General features: G+C 42.5%; 1 protein-coding gene across 1 annotated transcript; it reads left to right on the forward strand.

Moving 5' to 3' along the window:
- The first annotated feature begins 332 nt into the window (after positions 1 to 332).
- On the forward strand, positions 333 to 10,642 carry LOC125508880 (sulfate transporter 4.1, chloroplastic-like). The gene is made up of 18 exons (XM_048673677.1): positions 333 to 749; positions 840 to 1,160; positions 2,269 to 2,317; positions 2,425 to 2,626; positions 3,872 to 4,040; positions 4,785 to 4,850; positions 4,942 to 5,049; positions 5,695 to 5,802; positions 5,874 to 5,939; positions 7,194 to 7,254; positions 7,400 to 7,527; positions 8,535 to 8,576; positions 8,872 to 8,988; positions 9,063 to 9,114; positions 9,383 to 9,521; positions 9,637 to 9,722; positions 9,871 to 9,947; positions 10,066 to 10,642. The coding sequence occupies exons 1-18, from the start codon at positions 348 to 350 to the stop codon at positions 10,366 to 10,368; spliced, it is 2,496 nt and encodes an 831-aa protein (XP_048529634.1). The 5' UTR covers positions 333 to 347; the 3' UTR covers positions 10,369 to 10,642.
- Positions 10,643 to 15,459: the final 4,817 nt, after the last annotated feature.

Here is a 15,459-nt window from a genome sequence, read left to right on the forward strand (position 1 = left end):
TTAACATCACTCATACCAAGATAAGATGAATCTATAATCTACTTCTTCTATCCCATAATATAAGAGCGTTTTTGACATTATTGTCAAAAACGCTCTTATATTACAGGACGAAGGGAGTAATAAATAAAGTGTTGTATCATGACACCATATACGTTACTTTCCGCATGTGGTAACATGGACCGGTAACATTTCATCACGAGTAGTCTAAATTTAGACTATTTATTATTCCCACGTTTTTCATACTACATCGAGACACGTCAACTAAACTTACCCCAAATGCGCCCGTTTACTTGGCCCCTTTTGTCCTACACGCAACAAGCAATCAGTGAATGCGATGCGATGCACACATGCCGACATGCTGTCTAGGTACATCGCCGCGCCCCGCTATCCCGTCCGGCTACATCAACGGGCGGTCGACCGCAGAGAATAACCATCGCTTGAGTAGGACCGTCCGATCGCCCCTCCCGAATCCGGTCGTCGATACCGCGGAGAAGCGTACAGCCACTCCCCGCTTGCTCCCCACATCCTCGTCGGCTCGTCGCGCGTCCCCACCGGCCTCCGCCTCCGCTTCGGCTCCTCCTGCTCCTCTCCCGCCGGACTCCGGCAGCGGCGCCTTCCCCGATCCAGCTCCCAGCCTCAGCTGCCCAGCCATTTCCACCGCGTGCCGCGCAACCGTGGTCTCCCACCTGCCACCTGCCTTCGCAGCTGTGGCCACTGGCCGATGTTCGCCTGATTTGCCCCGCGCAGCGGTGAGCTACTCAGCTCAAAATCGCTACCATTGATTCCCTTGTGTCCATGTCTCTATGATTGTTCTGAAGGATCAACTGATCAATTGTAAGGTATCCTCGAATCCAATGGAGAAGTCGTCGTTCGCGTCGGCGAGCTCGGGCGAGCTCACCGCCGCCGTTTACGGAGCAGGGAGGCCGGTGAGGGTGATACCGCTGCGCCACCCACTGGATGCGGCTGTGCGGGAGGCGGCCGCCTCCTCCTCCCCGTCACCGTTGTCGGCGGCGATGGAGAGGGCGCGGGCGATGGGGCCGTGGGAGTGGGCGGAGGCGGCTCTCCCGTGCTTGGCGTGGATGCGGAGCTACAGATGGAAGGAGGACTTCCAGGCCGACCTCGCCGCCGGCATCACTGTCGGCGTCATGCTTGTGCCTCAGGTACCCTGTTACTCTGACCATTTGTGGTAGTAGATCTGTATTTCTTTGACAGTATCGACTAGTATTATTCAGAAAATGCTTCAGTGACCAAGTCAGTTGAGATTATATTACTTAAAAAATTCCTTTGGCCCCCGATCGAGCTTATTGACGCATTGGTTGTTTGAGTTCAGGAAAAAAAACCTATTGGTTGCTCTCTTGCTTGCCTTGAAATATGCTTGGTGACAGTTCATGCAAAAACTATTACTACATTTTTTCTCCTTCTAAAATGCTACTGTATTCTGTTGAAGCTTGGTTACTGTTCATTCAGAGATCTGAAGTTGTAAATACGGCTTAATTGAGCACAAGGGAGTGTTACTATAAGCAATTTGTAGATTTCATATATGAGTTGTTTTCAAACAACACTGTTACTCAATGGAGTTGTAATCTGTAATGCATTCAGTGAGATGGGGAGGTTAACCACTATGGAGCTTACTTAAATTGCTAGTTGCTCACACCCATTGTGCTAGAACATTACAGAGTTTTCATTTGTGTAACTTGGTTGGACTGGCTAGTCACCTACACCCACTGTTAGCACGTTGCAGAATTGTATTTGGAGCAATTAGGTTGATTTGCCTGCTAGAGAACACAGTATTTTCACGTCCTCTTTCGCGCGCGATCCTTCATGAAAGTTTGGCTTGTTAAGTTGGGACGAATGAGATCATAGCAGCCTGTGCATGGGGAAAATATTAGGCAGTCACTCCCGTGTTCATGATTTTCCAGTGTACCAGGGAAAAAGTGCTATAATTTTATTTGATGTGTTCTCTGCAAATTTTGATTTGTATTTGGTAAGTATCTGTATATTTTATTTGAACTGATCTATTAAAAAAATGGTGGTATGTTGCAGAGATTTCTAGATTAGCTGAACCTACTGGTTCTCCATACTAATTTTCATAGAACAAGTGAGCACGTCATCTCAACTTATTCACATAGCTTGTTGTTTTCCCTAGTTTCTTACAAATTAGCAACAAAAATCCTGTAGACATGTGAACTGTTTTCGAGTTCGTACCCTCCGCCTGCTTTGCTTATTTGTCTTAAATTAGAGCATAATCAACTTTGTACTGTGTTGTAGGCAATGTCATATGCAAAGCTCGCTGGGCTTCACCCAATTTATGGGCTCTGTAAGTGTTTACGTCTAACAGTGCCCCTCTGTTTTCCCTTTTTTTCTTTTCAAATGAGCGGCTAGTTAATCCAAATCATCTCTTTTTATTTGCATTGTGATGAACAGACACAGGCTTTGTCCCACTATTTGTCTACGCGATTTTTGGGTCCTCACGACAATTAGCAGTAGGCCCAGTGGCACTTGTTTCTCTGCTAGTGTCCAATGTTCTTGGGGGTATAGTTAATTCATCTAGTGAGCTCTACACGGAGTTAGCCATATTATTGGCATTCATGGTTGGAATATTGGAATGCTTGATGGGATTGCTAAGGTAATTCTGTTTACTGAGAAAAGTTGGTGTTCCTGTTTATCAATTTAGGAGAAATTGAAATATTGAAGCATTAAACATCCTCCTGTAGAGAAGAAAATATGCAAACATGTATACAGATTTTCTGTTATACTCTTCCTTATTGTATTAGTAACATAACAATGTGCATAGCTCAAACGTTAACCTGCTAGCTGCATTATCTTTGTCTTCTGAACTATATCTTTTGGCAGTGTTTTTACCTAAGCGCTAAGTCTATGTTTGGATGGTGGTGAAAGTTTAGCCTACCAATTTTTGGTCATGGCCAAAATTTTGGTGTTTGTTTGGATAGTTACCAATGTCCCTTTGCCGACTCTAGTTTATTTTTCTTGCCAATGTTGACCCAACTCATGGGCAAGCAAAAGCTTGGCCAAAATTTTGCATGGAAATCTTGGGCTAAAAGCAAACACACCCTAGGTTTATATCCCTTATATTGTCTTTTTGGCACAAGTCCACATGAAGTCATGTCATTTTGCAAAAAGGGACATATCAATCCCTGTACCGAAAAAGGCTTTCGCCCCGCTTTATATTATAAAGCAACTGCCCAAGCCAAACATCCAACAAGGTTCAAACATACAAACACACGAAGGTCTAGCACAGACAGGTAGTCAAAGGGTTAATGCTGAGGGCACAGCTCAACAAGCCCTGAAAAAACAAAAAAGCTATCAATCCCCGTACAAAAGCAAGCAAAGCAACATGTGCTTATACTAACGTCAGTACACGGTATAAAAACAGACAAGTGCTGCATCATGGACTATTCACATGTAGTGCTCACTTTTACTAGTTTTATGGAAAAACACTAAAACAGACAATCAGACCTTCAGAGATTGAACTTGTTGTGTATCTTTTTGGGATAGTGCATGGGTTGTATCAGATTCCCACTTATTTTGTTAAGACTTACGAAAGTACCCAACCAGTGATCTAAGTGTGTATTCTTCTAGTAGTTCTGTACAGAGACATAATCCTTTTAATAGAAAGGGAACACATCCTGGTTTTGGTAGAAGAAGCCTAAATTGCTCATTCTGCACAATGGTCACTTAAGTCCTACTTTTATCAGACTAAAATGCTCCTTTTCTCAAAGTAGATGGACTAACTGCATGTTTGCCTGTCTCTTCAGGCTTAACTATCTTCCTGATTCTGGGGAGATCTCAGCGGCATAAGCCTGATTCTCATTGATGTTGTGTAACCTGTTCATTATTTTCTTCTTTACAGACTCGGCTGGCTTATTCGTTTCATTAGCCATTCTGTAATATCTGGATTCACTACAGCTTCGGCCATCGTAATTGGTTTGTCCCAAATCAAGTATTTCTTGGGTTATAGCGTTACAAGAAGCAGCAAAATTATACCACTTGTTGAGAGTATAATTGCTGGAATAGATCAGGTGGAATTTCTTTGTCCGTGTAAACTTATTTGTTACCTCCTTGTCAACCTTCTTTTTCCTGCCTTCCTTTAGATGCACACTGCTTAGACAAAGCATGTTAAATTGGCAGGTGTTATAATACGCAGATGGCTAGATAATCGTTTGATAGCCTGGGTGTTCATGTGTGAGCATCAGTTAGTTAGATAATGTTGATGGTGAAGCGAAGATAGACATACAATTTTATTTGCTTGTGATCTGTACAACTTTGGCATAATATTCGCGTCTTGTTCTGTAAAGTATCTAGCTTTTCTCCTACCTGACCACATCAAAACTTGGATCTGTTTCTGTATGTAACACTATCTATCTGCTGCTATGTTGACTGTAAACTGGGTCACTGAGATGAAATCATGGATAGTTAGAAGTTTATAACTTCCTACAAGCACCTTCATACAGTTATCACGTCTCATTTTTTTATGTTTCACTATTCTTGCTTGACCTATCTTCCTATTAAACCTCTAATTACCGACTTAATAACGGAAACCAGATTCTTTGAACATTTAAAATAAGATCGCTTTCTTTTTTACTAGTGAACATTAAGTTTCAAGGTCTGCCATTCATACAGATTAGGCTCCATAAATCAACCTCTATTAGGCACACTACATAGTGCATACATTAAAGCTGTTTGTATTTCTCTTTCAGATAACGAATTTCTGGTATTTTATGCTTACATGGTCATTATATTAATAAAGCAGTGCTGCTTTGCAGTTCTCCTGGCCTCCATTTGTAATGGGATCAGCGTTTCTTGTTATTCTTCTAATAATGAAAAAACTAGTAAGTTTATATTTCTATATTGATTACATTTATTCATTTGCAAAATGTTTCTTAGGTTTATTGTTTTTAATGGCATCTTAAATTCTTGCAGGGAAAAACGAATAAAAAATTACGTTTCCTGAGAGCTTCTGGTCCACTAACAGCTGTTGTTCTTGGAACATTGTTTGTGAAAATATTCCGTCCACCTGCCATATCAGTGGTGAGTAAGCTCCTTCTATTGTGTTGTCCTGAATTATATGATGTTATGCATAAACAGTAAAATAGCTGTGAAACCTGTACCTTGGTATGCAATTTTTTTCATTTGACATTTGTTCTGATGACTCGTATGTGTCCTTTGAGGCTTTGGAGAGTTTTTGTGTGCATGTGTGTATCATTAAATGTTATGATTATGGATGACTCTTCAGATATTTTTGCAATACAAGGTTTTCTGTGTAAGTCCATGAAAATAGTATATGAGGTGCGTTATTTCTGTTTTTTTTTCATTTTGTAATTCAAATGTGCGCCTACGATAAATGTTTTTTTTTTCATTCATTATAAGTTCTCATCGAGTCACTGGTGACAGACTGCCACAATCAACCCTTATGTTGATTACCTGATTGTCACTTTGGCAAAGCACACATCTGGTAGATACACCCTCCGTCCGAAAATACCTGTCATCAAAATGAACAAAAAGGGATGTATCTAGAACTAAAATACATCTAGATACATCCTCTTTTATTCATTTTGATGACAAGTATTTCCGGACGGAGGGAGTATTTTTATTTTATCAAGTTAAATTTACTTTTATAACACATTATGATGGAAAACTACATCACAAGTTATCCTCTGTTTCTTGAGTGCCTAGGTAGGTGAAATACCGCAAGGCCTTCCCAGTTTCTCCATTCCTCGAGGATTTGAACATCTGATGTCCCTAATGCCAACAGCAATACTTATCACTGGTGTTGCCATTTTGGTAAAGCATGTTCTATAATTTTTTTTTTAACTTTTGTTAGTGACCACTAAATATGCAGTATATAATTTTAGGAGTCTGTTGGGATCGCTAAAGCGTTAGCTGCGAAGAATGGTTATGAGTTGGACTCCAATAAAGAGGTATATATGCTGCCATAAACCACTGACTAATAATTAGTTTTTGTTGGTACAAGCTGTTCACATTTGTTCGTCAAATGCAGTCCTATTTTTTTTGTCATCTTGTGTAATTAAATAATGGGTTCCATGCACAACATCTCTGTACATGTAATATATTTGCTCATAGAAACTAGTTGGTGATGATATTTTATTCTGTAAGATTGTGAATATTGCGTAATGGAGGGTGTATTGAGCCTCAAGGGCAAGTATAAACAGAGGTGTGAGACTTGAGGGCCTAGAGATCGGCAAGACGAGATAACAAATCATATCCTACCAATTATAGAGATATTGTAATAATATAAGATGTTCACCTTGGGGTCACACCAACCATCTGATCTGCTGCCACCTCTAAACTGTGATGGGATTATGCACCACCAGATCACCTACCAAACTCTGTCTTGCCAAAAAAAAATCTTAACATGAATTTTGCAGATACAAGGAGCAGCACCTCAATTCAATGAAGCAAATAATCTTGTCCTTGCTAGTAGTAGACTGTAATTCTTTTGCATGCATAGCTAAAGCCTATAAGTATTTTTTTTGGAAGCTCCTACTTATCATAAAATTTTAGTGATGATGTCATTTGCGAAGAATCAAACAAGATGATTTAGGTCCCTTTCTTCCTAGTTTCTATTCCAGTTACCTCACACTTTCAAATTGGGATTTTTTCTCTCTCAAAAACGCAGGAGAGGTGCGCTTCATTTCATTTAGAGAGAAAAAAAGGAAGGGGCAAAAAACACCCCCCTACCACTAAACACACACCACCACACACGCCCCCGCTAAATGATAATGTTCCGTGGTGATCAAGATGCCTGTTCTAGATGGTAACACTGGGAGTTTTAACTAGTGATTATTGTTTCCAGAGGATGGATGTCTCGGTCAGTTATTAAACAACTCTGAAGTGATGTGGGAATGATACACCACGGTTTGATTTTTCATCACAAGCCTAATGGTACAATTTCTACCTAACAAAATTAGTTGTCAAATATGGAAAAGTTGACTGCATATTTTTCTAGGACCTCATGTATCTTGGAATGTACTCCCTCTGTAAACAAATATAAGACCGTTTGGATCACTAGTGTAGCATCGTTGCAGAACATTTTTTGTTTACAGGAATATACAAAATAATTTATGCATTGCATGTAGCAGTTTTCATTATTTCTAACTAATACTCTCATTGTTAAAAATCAACTCTTCTGATGAAGTTTTCCTTTGTTACAGTTATTTGGCCTTGGCCTATCAAATATATGCGGTTCATTCTTCTCTGCATATCCTGCTACAGGTAGAATATTAATCATATTTAATGGAAAATATCTGTGCTACTTCATTTATCTTCATTTCTACTCTATTCTTTACGTGAAAATCACGATGCTTAGTTACTCGCTAGGCTTTAGAAAGCTGATGATTATCAATGGATGTCCATGCAGGCTCCTTTTCTAGGTCTGCTGTGAATCATGAAAGTGGGGCAAAGACTGGATTGTCAGGAATCATAATGGGCATAATAATTTGCAGTGCTCTCTTGTTTATGACACCATTATTTACTGATATACCTCAGGCAAGATTACCAGTGTGTTGTTTGTTTGGTAGCACTCCTTCAGTTTATTTTGGCATGATAATACTCACTAAGTAACTATTGTTGGATTGCTCAATGGAGTTCTCCATCTGGGCACCTTCTTTGCATGTTGCTGTTCTGTACGCCTTTCTTCCATTGATGATATACATCAGTATAGATTAAATGTGATGCATAATTTCACTATATCTTAAGGCCCTTGCTAACTGTATCTTGTAGAACCTATTTAATGGTAAATTTTTCTAAAATTTCCTGCTGGAATCAAACTGTTATTGTAAATTTAGGCAAAATTAAGCTTTCGCAATACAAGCCTTATATCGGTGGTGTATATTTATTTCACAATTTGAGTTCCAAGTGTGAATTTCCTCGCAAAAACAAGAGTCATGTTTGAGTTTAACATTTGCATTTTTTTGTTTTTAAACTATTAATGATATGAACAATATAGATTAGATATGATCCATCATATCACTAATCACTATACCTAAAGGCCCTTGATTAGTATACCTTTAGAACCTATTTGGAATGCTCATATTTTCCAAAATTTCCTGCTGGAAATGAACTGTTCTTGTAAAATTCTGGTAGAATTAAGCATGCATCATAAGCCTTGTATCTGTGGTGTATATTATTTCACAGTTTTACTTTTCTTGCAAAAAAGAAGAGATCAAGTTTAAGGCATTTGCAGATTTACTAGATCAAATTTATATACATCAGGTGTATAAAAAGGTTACAAACAAATATTTGCAATTTATCATGTTTAAGTTGAAACTCTTAAGAGACAAATTAATTGCACAATCTTGTTTGTTAGAATGTACCACTATGCAGAAATAGAATTTGTTAAGGTCCACTTTTTTAAAATGGACTAACAAAGTTTATTGGCAAACATGTCTTCGATTTCTTTCCAAATAAAATGTATATCTGCGTCATAGTATACCTGTGCTTAACGAGATCTAAGTGCTATATGCTTACGTACGTTTTCATCTCATTTTTCCCAGTGTGCATTGGCTGCCATTGTGATTTCTGCTGTCACTGGCCTGGTAAGGACATCTAAATACTCATATTTGTACATACTGTGAACCACTGTTTTTAATTATTTGTACTACATTGTCAGCAGGCAATCATTAACTTCTGGTTGCCTGCTGCGCTGGCAATGTAGTACCTTTTCCCAATAAATAAAGCTATGTTTATTTCTTTCCAAATTACAGCGTACGGTTTCTGCTCTAATTTGCCATCTCAGTTCTTTATTGAGCTCTCTTCTTCTAACGGTTCATTTTTGTATTGATTTAAATCATTTCGCACCTAATTTCTCATGGATATTGGGACTTTATTTAGGTAGATTATGAAGAGGCCATCTTCCTGTGGGGTATTGATAAGAAGGATTTCTTTCTGTGGGCGATGACGTTTGTTACAACCTTAACTTTTGGCATTGAGATTGGTGTCCTTGTTGGGGTAAGTACATGGAAAATTTTCAGATTTAGTATGGAGAAGAATCATTTATTTGATGGTAGCACTTTCCTTTGTAGGTCGGGTTCTCGCTGGCATTTGTAATCCATGAATCGGCAAATCCGCATATAGGTAAGTAATTGTACTAAACTAGACATGATGAGCACTTACAATCTGCTTGATAACAACACATCATTATTTCTCAAAGTCAGCAACCACCCTTGTGTCTCACCATGCTCTTCTATTGGACCTTTGATCTACTAGTATTTCTTCACTGGAGAGTTTGAATGATCTTTGCCATTGTTTTCAATTGTTTTTTTGTCAAGGGTTTTTATTGCTTGGTTTGACTTTGAGTCTGGTCTGCAGTATATATTTAATAGGTTTTATGGCCCATCTACAGCTGTTTTGGGCCGTTTGCCTGGCACCACTGTGTACAGGAATACATTGCAATACCCTGAGGCTTATACATACAACGGGATTGTTGTTGTCCGTGTTGATGCGCCAATCTACTTTGCTAATATAAGTTACATAAAAGACAGGTCAATCTCTTCATCTGTTTAAGCAGTTTGTCTCATTAAGATTCTTTGTTAGCCTGTTGCCAGTTTAACCTTTCCAAAAAAAAAAGATGCAAGTTTAACCAAAATCCTTTATCAGGTTGCGTGAGTATGAGCTCAAACTCCCAAATTCAAACCGGGGACCTGATGTTGGAAGGGTGTATTTTGTGATCCTCGAAATGTCTCGTAAGCCCTTTATTTTCTGTTGCAATGTTTACATGGCGCAGACAACACTGCTGCCTGCAACTAATTATCTCATAAAAAGAATCTCAATTGTACTTGTCAAACTACCTAGATGAATGGACTAAAATGATGGAATTTTATTGGCATGCAGCTGTTACGTACATCGACTCGAGCGCTGTTCAAGCTCTCAAGGACCTGCACCAAGAATACAAAGCACGCGACATCCAGGTTCTTACTCTCAGCAGTTCTTCTATTCGCTAGTTCAGTACTCCATGAAAAGAAATAGTAAAGATGCCTGTGTGGAGCTAGCATTTCAAACCCTTGGAGGCTTTTTGATTGATTGCAGATTGCTATAGCGAACCCTAACCGGCAGGTGCATCTACTGCTGTCAAGAGCGGGCATCATCGACATGATTGGCGCAGGGTGGTGTTTCGTCCGAGTGCACGACGCGGTGCAAGTATGCCTCCAGCATGTGCAGAGCTCATCGTCGAATGCCATCAAGTTATCCCCACAGGCGTCTGGGAACTTGACTGAGTCTCCCAAGGCGCAGCAGCGGTATGGCTTCCTGAGGAACCTCTGGCAAGCACAAGACGGGAATGGGAGCGCCGGTGACGAGGCCCAGTCGTTGCTGCGCCAAAACCTTGTGTAGCCAATTGTATTTGTGTTGTTGTATATGCATATAGACTGTTCAGGAAAAAAAATTAAGGATGTAATTAGTCAGTTCTCCCTTGTTTTGTTGTTAATAGAGTGGGAATTTAGGACTGTGTTGTAAAAATACAGTGTAGATACGTCAGTAGCATCTCTTGTCGAGTCACCAGTTATCTGTATAATAACAATGTAATCTGTATCACAACTCCACGGGGTAGCGATCTGGCTACCGTGAAAATTTGAGATTCTTGCAAGAGAAAAAAATGATGAATGTATATGCTGCTGCTGTTTCAGTTCTGTGGTCGATTCCTGTCCATATCCCCTCCATATCCCTCGCAGGTTTGGGATTCCTAAGGCCGCGCTTGGCATGAGAGTATTTTTATACATCTGTATTTATTTTACAGGTGTATAATACCGGTCACACTTGATTTTGAGTTCGAAAGAAAAATGACCGACGAAGGTCTGTATAATTTACAGGGGTATTGCGCCGTGAAACGCCAATCCAATCAGGGTCTAAGGGTGTGTTTGGTAGCAGTTCCTACAATAGCATTGTTGTTCACCTTTGAGACATACTAACTGTAGACATGTTGAGTATATGCATTTGTTGTTATTTGGTAGTGATGTATGTGCTGAGATATTCAGGTGAGACTTTATTTGGTAGCTTGCATGTATTTAGACCCCGATTTTTCAAAAATTCAAACAAATTTTAAAATTCTGAACATTTTTCTGAAACTTAAACAAAATTTTAAAATATGAACATTTTTAAAAAAATCTAAAACATTTTTGGAATTCCTTTTTTGAAAATTTATACAAAATTTGATACTTTGAACATTTTTTTAAAATTTAAAATTTATTTTAATTTTTTAGCCTTTTTTGAAAATTTAAACAATATTTGAAATTCTAAACATTTTTTTACAAATTTAAACAAAATTTGAAAATCCAAACTTTTTTAAGAATTATTTTTTGAAAATGTAAACTGATTTTAAAATTCTGGATATTTTTTGAGAATTGAAACAAAATTTGAAATTCCGAACATTTTTTGAGGGTTGGGGCGAGCATGGCTACCTCCATGCACCCTATCTGGGCGTGCTCGACTCAGCATGGTCGAGAGGCATTTTTGCATGAGATGGCATAGTCAAGGTGAGCCATACACCCTGCCAAACAGTCAAAAGTGGGTTCTATAGGGAACGTTTGAGCTCATGCACCCTACCAAACACACTCTAACCGAACAATCAGAGTACGCTGGAGCTCGTGAAATAAAGTTAACCTTTGTTTTATGTTGAGAAGAGATAGATAACTTGGGCAGCTGATGTCGGAGCATGTTTTACAATTAAGAAAAATTCACCCATGGTCCCCAAACTTGAGCTAGAGCTCACTTTTAGTACCCGTACTTCAAAATACCCGAAATACGGTGCCTCAATTCATCAAAGAGGTTCACCTACAGTCCCAATTATGGTTTTGTGTACATATCTACTAATTTGGCATTGGTCCACTAGATCCACTTGGGCGCTGACTGGCCACGTCGTCGCAACAGCTGGAATACGCGGGGAGCCGAGGTTTTTTTTTGCAAAATCGTGAGAACTAAAACCCCACCCACCCCTGGTTGGACCAGACCACATCCCCTCGCTCCCCCCTCACTCTCCTCTCCACCAACCCTAGTTCCCAAATCCGTCGCCGTAGCTAGGCACTGCCGCCACAACGATTGTCGCCGCATGCAGCCACTCCCGCCGCCGGCGACATCATCCTCATGTCATCTTCGAGCTCCATCCGCTCTAGACTGTTTGGCCGCTTAGTTTCCGTGCCTTTGACCGATTTCCCCGATTGTGGCGACGCCGTGAAATTCTACCGCTCTAGCACCGATGAGCATGATGGTTGGGTTTTCTACAAGTGCAGCAAGCACTCTGTAAGTGTGGCATGGTCATTTTGTTTGCCATTCTATTTGGTTTGTAGGTGTGTCCTGGTTGACGATGATGTGTGCTTGATTTGTTCGCTCCGATGATGACCATGCCTAGTATAGTTTCAATCACATATGGTTCTAGCTACTGCTTGCTATGATTCTGTAACGCCCGGGTAATTAAGCTACAGTGAACCTCTGCTAATAGTGCCACGTCACCTCGATTACTATTCCTAATCTCGTGCTAGTTCGAAACTGATTCAAATTCAAATTCAAAATCAACCAAAGGATAAAAACTTTTCAAAATTTAAAACAAAAATGTTCGGGGTGTGCAAATAAATGCCTAGGAATTTATGGTGTGGGATCCATGCCTTTATAAAAGACCTAAATACTTAAAATGAATTAAAACAGAAGAGAAAAAAAAGGAAAACAGGAAACAAAACCAAAAAAAAGGGGAAACCCCCTCCCTCGCTGGGCCTTGGCCCAGCTAGCCATCGGGCCAACCAGGCCGGCCCACACCCCCCACCACTTAACCCCGGTCCACCCCCCCACGAACCCTAACCCTCACCCGATCCCCACTCTCCCCCACTCGGCCCCCTCGCTCCCTCCCCCGATCTGGATCGGGGAGAGGCCCGACCCCGCCGCCTCATCCCTGCGCCCCGTTACCGGCCGGCGCCGCCCCGCCATCGCCGCCGCCGCTCGACCCCGTCGCCACCACCACCGTCGCCTCGCCTGGACCTCACTGGAGCCGCCTCGCCGGAACGCTCCCTCGCCAGATCTCCTCCCCGTCTCCGTGGTCGTCCCCGTCCTCCTCCACAACGGCTCCGTCGAGCCTCGCCGCCCCCTGGTCTCTACTCGAACGTGAGGCCTGCCTCCCCTTCTCTTCCCTCTCCGACCGGCGCCACCTCCCGCTCGTCCCCGCGCGCTAGCATGAGCCGCTCCACCGCTGACCTTCCCCCTCGTGGCCGCGCCGTGTGCACGACGCGCCCGCACACTCGTCGCATCACCGACGCCTGGCCGTGCCTCACGGCTCGTCGGAGGCCGCCAGCCCGCTCCTCCCGTCCATCCCACTGGCCCCGTGCTTCTCCGGCCACCTTCGGCGCCGGCGCCCATCCGCGCACCGCCCCGGCGCCCCACTACTCCCGTAGCCCCGCCACGCCTCGCGCGGCTACTGGCCACGACGCGCCTCGCCGACCTCTCCTTGCTCGCCGCCGTTCGCCGAGCCCCCTCCTGCCCCCGCCGTCGATGGCCCCGGCCTCGCATCGCTAACGGGCGGGCTGTGGCTACGCTCGCTTGCCCGTCCCCAACGCCCGCTAGCAACCAAACCCGCTATGGCCCCTAGGGCCAATGACATGTGGGGTCGCCCCCTTTGAAACGTTAAAAATAATAATAATAATAATAATAAAATTAAAAAATATATTAAATAAATAAATAAATAATAACTGAAATAATTAAAAAATTAATTAATTAATTAAGTAATTAATTAAGTTAACTAATCCTGATTAGATTAACCTAATCACTAATTAAATTAACTAATCTGTAATTAACCTAAACAGAGAATGACAGGTGGGTCCCACTGGACCCACACGTCAGGTTGACCAGGTCAATGGTCAACGTTGACTGCTGACATCACTCTGATGTCATGCTGACGTCATCATTTACTATTCTGGATAATGTTGGATTAAATAATTAATTAAATTCCAGAAATTAATAAAATCTTTAGAAAATCATATCTTTTAATCCGTAACTCGGATTAAAATATTTTCAACATGAAAGTTGCTCAGAACGACGAGACGAACCCGGACACGCAGCCCGTTTGTCCGCCACGCATCCCTAGCATAGCCAACTCGCAACTTTCCCCCTCCGGCTCCTTTGCCCGAAAACGCGAAACACCGGGGATTCTTTCCCGGATGTTTCCCCCCTTCACCGGTATCACCTCATACCGCGTTAGGGCACCTCTAACGTCATTACTTGTCATGTCATGCATCACTATGCATACGCTTGCTTATATATTTATTGTTTCTTCCCCCTCTTCTCTCGATAGACACCGAGACCGACGCCGCTGCTACCCAGTACGACTGCGGAGTTGACGACCCCTCTCTCTTGCCGGAGCAACCAGGCAAGCCCCCCCCTTTGATCACCAGATATCGCCTACTCTTCTCTATACTGCTTGCATTAGAGTAGTGTAGCATGTTACTGCTTCCCGTTAATCCTATACTGATGCATAGCCTGTCCTTGCTATTACTGTTGTTACCTTTACCTGCAATCCTAATGCTTAGTATAGGATGCTAGTATTTTCATCAGTGGCCCTTCATCCTTGTCCGTCTGCCATGCTATACTATCGGGCCGTGATCACTCGGGAGTTGATCACGGGAATATACTATATGCTTTATACATGATACATGTGGTGACTAAAGACGGGTCGGCTTGTGGAGCACCCGCGAGTGATTCACGGATTGGGGGCTGAAAGGACCTTTGTCCCAACGGCCCTCTGTGTGGATCTTTGAGGCGGAGCGACAGGGCAGGTTCCGACCACCTAGGAGAGAGGTGGGCCTGGCCCTGGTCGGCGTTCGCGGATACTTAACACGCTTAACGAGATCTGGGTATTTGATCTGAGTCGGGCCATTTGGTCTATACGCACTAAGCATCTACGCGGGAGTAGTTATGGGTATCCCGGCGTCGTGGTATCAGCCGAAGCCTTCGTGACGTCAGCGACTGAGTGGCGCGCGCCGGATTGGACTGGAAGGCCACTAGGCTAGGTCTGCTTTCGGCCGCGTTCGCAACGTGCAGGTGTGCTATGGGCGATGGGCCCAGACCCCTGTGCGCTTAGGTTTAGACCGGCGTGCTGACCTCTCTGTTGTGCCTAGGTGGGGCTGCGACGTGTTGATCTTCCAAGGCCGGGCATGACCCAGGAAAGTGTGTCCGGCCAAATGGGATCGAGCGTGTTGGGGTATGTGGTGCACCCCTGCAGGGAAGTTAATCTATTCGAATAGCCGTGATCTTCGGTAACAGGACGACTTGGAGTTGTATCTTGACCTTATGACAACTAGAACCGGATACTTAATAAAACACACCTTCCAAGTGCCAGATACAACCGGTGGTCGCTCTCTCACAGGGCGACGAGGGGAGGATCATCGGTTAGGATTATGCTATACGATGCTACTTGGAGGACTTCAGTCTACTCTCTTCTACATGCTG

This window comes from Triticum urartu, chromosome 5, assembly GCF_003073215.2.
Source record: "Triticum urartu cultivar G1812 chromosome 5, Tu2.1, whole genome shotgun sequence".
NCBI lineage: Eukaryota > Viridiplantae > Streptophyta > Magnoliopsida > Poales > Poaceae > Triticum > Triticum urartu.